The sequence below is a fragment of the Montipora foliosa genome, chromosome 11 (genome assembly GCF_036669935.1).
Source record: "Montipora foliosa isolate CH-2021 chromosome 11, ASM3666993v2, whole genome shotgun sequence".
NCBI classification, from domain to species: domain Eukaryota; kingdom Metazoa; phylum Cnidaria; class Anthozoa; order Scleractinia; family Acroporidae; genus Montipora; species Montipora foliosa.
The window spans coordinates 13,913,778-13,921,277 of NC_090879.1; the positions used below are offsets into that span (position 1 = coordinate 13,913,778).

Consider the following 7,500-nt stretch of genomic DNA (forward strand, 5'->3'; position numbering starts at 1 on the left):
GAAATCAACAAGAACCAAGCGAGCACGTGGTCCCGGATTCAACGAAGTTTCCTCAAGATGTGGTTAATGGTAACACTTCAATTGTATTCGCCCATCCAGAGGCTCTTTTAAGTAAGGAAGGTCGAGAGCTAATGGCAAGCAAAGTCTTCCAGGACAATGTTGTTGCCTGCATTGTTGATGAAGCTCACTGTGTTGAATTATGGTAAGTGCGTAAAATATTCATTCCTTGTTTATTCATGTCATGTTTGTTACAGACTTAGCTTGTACCGGTATCTGAGAAATCTAAATCACAGTTACGGCAACGACATATATTTACACTGCGACTACAATTTCGGCAGAAAGTTTGCTCTATTCTCTATGTGTTTGAAAACCATGACAGATTTTTCTCTATGAACTATATAGTTGACTTCTTCATGTATATTTACTCTGCTTATTGGAACATCATAAATCGTCTCCATGCCATGCTCTTACAACTGAACCACAACTGAACCTGTCAACCATAATAGCAAGATACTACTACATAAGCATGCTTAAACAAAATGTTTTGAAAACGGATCATTGCACTTGTGGTTGAACTTTAACATCTGCAGCTCAGGGTTTCCTTTTCCTTTTCAGGGGTGAAGATTTTAGAAAAGACTTCAAAGACCTGTCAGTGTTGAAGGCATTCTTTCCCAGTATGCCTACCATGGCTCTGACAGCAACAGCACCGCCTCATTTATTGAGAGACTTAAAACAAAGTCTGCGATTGAAAAATGACTGCAAAATTGTAGCACGAAACCCTAACCGAGTGAACATATACCTGGACAAGAAACTGCGTCTGAGTAATCACCATGGGAATGAGAGCTACGACAAAATCCTTGTAGCCATTGCCAATGAACTGGCAATTCAAAGAGAAAACTACCCAATGACAATCATTTATTTAAAACTGAAATACTGCGGATATGCTTATGGCTTATTTGAAAGAGTATTGAAAGACAAACAGTGCGTTGGAGAAACATCAGAACCCAGTGCAAGACTGTTTGCGCAGTTTCATGCGCCCCAGACGAGTTGCATGAAGAAAGACATAATATCAGAAATAAAGAAAGAACAATCGAGGGTGAGGGTGGTATTTGCAACATCAGCTCTTGGCATGGGGGTTGATGCTCCTTATGTAACCAACATCATTCATATAACTCCACCAAGTAGCCTTGAAGCTTACATGCAAGAAATTGGTCGTGCTGGCCGTACAGGACTTTCATCATGTGCTACCCTTTATTACAATAACTCTGACATTGGAAATAATAAAAAACATGTAGAAGAATCAATGAAATCATATTGCAGATCAGAAGACACTTGTCAAAGGAAACTCCTCCTTGATTACTTTGGATTCTCCAGTGTTCAACAAAAGAGCTGTTGCTGCATATGCGATGGCAAATTCAAAAGAACTGAAGAGGATCTCCCCCAAGCTATTAGAAACAAGGTCAGATTTCTACCTAACAGTAACCGTGCTATCCTTGAAAGGTTAATTAAGAGTGCAATTTCTGACCATGAGTCCCAAGCGACATCAGAGGGTTCAATGCTATTTGACATTTCTGTAGATAAGGATCTGGCTGCAAAGGTTATGGAGGGAGTGGAATTTGTTGCATCAGAAGCAGACTTGTTGAAATCATTCGGCATATGGGATGAAACCTGTTCTTCTCAAATCTTTTCGCTTATATCTGAACACACTGCTATATGTACAACTGAAACGGACTCCGACATTGATTAGAACATCAACATAATGTGTTCTGTTCACTTATATCTGAGCACACTCCTCACGACATGTTGAACTGAAATGAACTCTGAAGATTAGAACATCAACATAAATTGTAGATACTGTAAACTACTGATTGTGATTTATTCTCTTAAACACAAGACTGATTCAATGATATTTAATTATTTCTGTTGTTAAAATAACACTGATCAGTTTGTCTTTGCTTATATCTGAGCACAATACTGTGTGGAACTGAAATGAACTCTGATGATAATCAGAACATCATCATAAATTGTGAACACTGTGAACAGCTGTAGATATATCTGGATTTATTCTCTTAGTACACACTACTGATATTTAATTATTTCTGTTGTTACCATGACACTGATCAGTATCTGAGCACAATAATATGTGTAGAACTGAAATGAGTGCCTCTAATGATCAGAACCTCATCATAAAATATAAATACTGTGAACTACTGTAGAAATATCCTGATTTACTCTCTTAAAACACACCAGTGGTATTTAATTATTTCCATGTTGTTGCCATGGCAGGGCTCCAAATTAATGCTCGCAAACTCACAAAATGCGAGTGAATTTGACAATCTGCAAGTGAGAAAAATACCCACTAGTAAACGTTTGCAAGTTAGAATCATCCATGTCTTGCAAACATTTGGAAATAATTGGCTAGTGGTCTCACCGGTTTTCTAGAGGAAAACTTCTTACCACTTTGCAAGTAGACTAAAAAGTCAAGTTTGAGCCCTGGTTTCCATGACACTGATTAGTTTGTCTTCATCTTTTCACACATATATCTGAGCACAATAATATAAGTAGGACTAAAATGAACTCTAATGATGATCAGAACATCATTATAACTTGAAAATACTGTGAACTGCTGTTGATACATCTGGATTTACTCTCTTTATACACACCATTGATATTTAATTTTTTCTGTTGTTACCATGACACTGATCAGTATCTGGGCACAATAATATGTGTAGAACTGAAATGAACTCTGGAGATGATCAGAACATCATCATAACAATTTTAAATACTGTGAGCTGCTGTAGATATATCTGGATTTACTCTCTGAAAACACACTATTAATATTTCATTTTTTCTGTTGTTACCATGACACTGAACAGTATCTGAGCACAATACTATAATTATGTAGCACTGAAATGAACCCTGGTCATGATCAGAACATCATCATCAAAATTATTGTAAACACTGCAAACTTTGAATTACTCTCTTAAAATACACTATTGTTATTTAATTAAATTCTGTTGTTACCATGACATTGATCAGTTTCTTTAAACATTTTGTTCTTTTTCGTTTATATCTGTGCTGAATTAACTGAATTGAACTTCGCTGATGATTTCAACATCAAAATATCTTAAATTGTAAACACAGGTATCTCCTGTTGATTTAGGCATTAAAATTGTCGCAGTTTGTGGAGTTGAGAAGGAAAGCTGCTTTCGTGTTGGTGTGATTGGCTTCGATGGCTCATCCACGTGTACAGAGCTTTCGGATGGCATATTCGTTGATAAACGCTTCGACGGCTGAAGCGAAGAAGGTGAAAGCTGTACGCATCGCTTGACAGCATATTGTGCGCTTTGATCCGACAGCGTATTCTCTATGGATTAAGCTCTCTGAATAAACTGTTCCATCTTGTTTACGAATGAAACACAACTCCTGCACAAGACCTTTGATCTCGTATCGTCCTCCGAAATTTTTATGCCACAGGTTTTATGGACTTTGGCACACAGATCTTTTCCTGAACCAGCTTTGCTGAATATTCGTAGCATATAGCGACTCTCATGAGAATCACCACAGAGTCGGCAAGCTGGATTTCGAGGAGAAACCTTCGTCGGAGTGGACATACTTTCCGCCATTTTGATTTCGGCATAATGCATAATGTAGCTTTATTTCGCCAAGTTTCGCATGAATTATTTAAAAACGATCAACCAATCAATATAAAGGATTCACTGGCCGATCCCAGGGCCTTTTCCCGCCCCACCCCCAAGCCAGGGAAAAGGTCCTGGGAACGAGGTTGCCATTTTGAGGTCTTCGACTTTTTTGAGGTTCAGTAATAAATTCAGTTCAAAGATAACAAAACATGCTCTTGAGTGAAACTCGCTCGTTTCTTTTTTAAAGGGGCTATGTCACGCAAAATGATAAAATTCCATGATTCGCAAAATGCCCAAAAAGTAGAATGAAACCTTGCAATAACCATTTAAAACTGTTGAACCACATAAAAGAAATACTGCAAAAGGAAAGAGAAACATGGATGATCATAAATAGACAGGGTCATCAAACGGATTCTGCAGCTATCAAAGTTAAGCCCGAGGGAGGAAGGGGGCTGGAAGGTCGGGCTAACCACGGGAGTTTGATCGTGAGGTCTGCCTCCAAGGTAGGGATTTTGATCTTTCGTGATGTCCCCAGGTTAGCGATTTCGATCGTACGAAAAACATTTGACCACTTTCACTTGCTGCCGGGTGGGGACTTTGACCAATTATTTTGTCCCAGGGGTGAGAAATTAAATTTTTTTTTTTGTTAATGAAAATGTCAAAATACCCACCCCATGCTCGACCCCCCCCCCCCCCCCCCTCCCTTCCTCGGCCTTAACATTGATAGGTGCATTACATTTGGGGAATATGCACGACGTTTTTCAAGTTTATGAGAAATCGCCTGGATAAAGGTCGTTGTTTTCCTCAGAATCATTTTGTATGTGATGTAACGATAATTTTATTGGTAAAGGAATTCCTCATTACCATTTCCGAGTTTTAAACGCGTGATTAACTAAAGATTTCCCCGCAACACCCTAAATAACGTGACATAAACCCCTTTAAGTGAAATAGTCTGCAAAACAACTAACTGCAAATTGGTCTAAATTGCTCTGACGGGCCTTTTCCCGCATGTCTGGAGTTGCACTAACAAACGTTTATGCCACACACTAAGGAAGGACTGAACATGTTGTTTCCGCTTCATAATTCCTCTTCTTTTCAGTCTAATCTGATGACAGGTCAAATTTTTTGGGGGTTTTACGTTTGCTGCAAATACTATCGCAAAAGCTGGGAGTTACCGGGTTAGCACTTTTATTTTGCGGGATTTAGCTTTTGCGGATTTTGCAGATGGTATTTGATCCACAAAAGTAAGTTCCAGGAGAAAAAAAAACACCAGCAATATTAAAAACAGCAAATATTTACTTCCCCTTAATATAACTAAAAGTGGCTTTTAATCCACATACAGTGGGGTAAAAAAGATCGTTTATTTAGATATTTGCATTGAGAAAAAGCAATTGGAGCTTCCTACAAATAAAATGAAACGATAAAAGGTTAAGTCAATATTTTTCCAGTCTCCGAGGCATAAGAAACGAACTCAAAGCAGTCAATAAAAAGATCAACATTTTCTAAGGGGCACCACCTTCTAAGGCCTCAAGGATACCACATTTTTTCCACCCGTTATCGATGATTGAGGGGTTTTTACCAAAAAGTAATAGAAGTTCCCCAAAAATATCATAGTAAAAGGCACGGCAAAAGACAAATGAAGAAAAAATAAGTTTGCATGAAACTCTAAATTTCAAATTCTCAGCGAGAGATTAATGGCATAGTAACAACACTGAAATTTCTGCAGTCTGCTGATTTTATGAATCAAAGCAAACGGCATGATGTTATTTCAAAGGAAGAAATTGATCACGTGCTAGGCAACCACAAGGGTGCACGTGATCACCTTGTGTCAAGGTTCTTGTTTACATTCAATGAACTACAGGGAAGAATGTTAATCGTTTGTCGCTTTCAGAGTTTAACAACATCCTTTTTAGCCAAGAAACTTCCGTCTTTCGTTTTTTAATTTTGTTGTAATATTTAACTGAACATTTCCATTTCATCGGGTCGGGAAGCCTTCTTTGTCGAGTTCTTGACCCGAGACCGGACTCTCTTATCTGGAACAATGTTGATCAATCCCTTCACTGAAGAACCATTTCTTTCAATAATGAGGCAAATAATGGACAACAAGCTTTCAAATAATTCTTGACCAAGAATTAGTCAAATTTCAAATTGCCTTTATTACCAGAAGAAAGTAAAATATTAACGAGAATTCGACGAAGAGGTAAGTGCGACTAAATTTCTTGAGCGTTTTCATTTCAAGCTTATTATGCAAGTTTTTGACAGAGCATATTTAATTACAAAAATTATTCCACTTAAAGGTCGTTAAAAAACTTTATTTTGGGGCGTTCATTTGGACAAAAAACATCACAAAAACCTTTTCCAGCATAAAATTTATTGACTGGAAACAAACAAAATATTTGCTACTAGAGGCAAAAAAACCCCTCATATTTTAATTGCGTGCGTGCAAACAAGAAACACAACAGCAATTAATTAAATTTCAGTGTCACAGTTCAAACCCTTTTCGGAAGATACTGAAGCACAAAAGAGACAACAAGCTTTCTTTCAAATATTTCTTCACTGTCACATTTCCAATTTTTATTTTACATAGCTGCCAACGGCTCCGTGACAAAAACGCAACTAAATAAATTTCCTAGCAGTGTTCAGCATCAAACCCTTTACTGAAAAACCCTCTCTTTGAATATTGAAGCAAAAAATGGGCATCAAGCTTTCTTTCAGACAACTTTTGACTAACAAGAATTAGTGAAATTTCCAATTGTTACCGGAAGACTGTGCAGAGTTGAGTACAAATAAATATAAATAGCCAGACAACAGAGATGACAGATCCACTTAAGTTGTTCAACTCCTTCTTTGTCTTTTTTAAACCCATAAGTTACTAGAGAATTTCCATTTAATTTCAGTGTTGTACAAAGCACCACACTTGGATCATATTAGAAATACTGCTCACTTTGATTACGGCTCGACGAGCGAAAGATTGTTTTCGAAGTCCATTACTGGTCGATTTGAAGATACATCCCAATTGTCCTAAAAGAGTTCGCGAACGACTCAGAGCGATCAAATCAAAGCAAAAATAGAAGACAATGGATTTGCTAGTTTTAAGGAAAGCAATGCGAATAATCTAAAACAAAAAAGAAAAAAGAAAAACTCATATGAAATCAAGAGTATTCTAACTTAAATGAACTTTCTTACCGAATAATGAAGGTTTGTAATGTCGAAATACAGTGGAAAGACAGTCAAGACATACACTTTTCCTAGCAATGATTAAGAAAAGTTCGCTTTGCGGATCATAGCGAAAAAGTTGAAGTGTTCTCGGATGGTAATCGGAATTAATAGTTTTTCACGATATTCTGGTAGTTCTAAAATTGGAGGACTGTTTGAGAACTCTAGAATCGTTCTTTGTACCTAATATGTATGATGATATTACGAATCTATTCGAGATATTGTCATTTTCTGTTCTCGAAAGGAAATGTGTGTTAGCGGCAATCAACTTGATTTTTTTTATGGCCTCCTTCATTTAAAAAAAGGATGGCTAAGATCAAATAAGAGGTTTTGCAAAAACAATAAGAAAGATGCAAGGGTATACCGGCTCCCGTTTCAGATAAGGTATATAACGTCTACACACTTCACGGTATAGTTAAAGTATTGGGTATTGTGGGTTCTCTATATGGACATTTGCCTGTGTTACTGCTAATTAACGCAGACTACGCTTCACACTAGGCACACGCATATTGACCTCTGAATGTCTTATGCTGATGTTTGTTACGTGCAGTGCATAAATGCGTACATCAGAAATGAATTTGTTGCCATGGTGTCAAATTTCATGCAAGAGACCTCACTTTATTGGCATTTGTAAAATAATTAG

The 7,500-nt window shown here is 37.3% G+C and overlaps 1 protein-coding gene across 1 annotated transcript in view; it reads left to right on the forward strand.

Moving 5' to 3' along the window:
• LOC137976719 (ATP-dependent DNA helicase Q1-like) overlaps positions 1-1,747 on the forward strand; it is a 2,105-nt gene extending 358 nt beyond the window's left edge. Inside the window, exons 1-2 of the mRNA XM_068824070.1 lie at positions 1-202; positions 616-1,747. The exon at positions 1-202 is cut by the window's left edge and continues 358 nt beyond it. Of these exons, the coding sequence (XP_068680171.1) occupies positions 1-202; positions 616-1,747 (1,334 nt within the window). The remainder of the gene's footprint in view (positions 203-615) is intronic.
• The last annotated feature ends 5,753 nt before the right edge of the window (positions 1,748-7,500 follow it).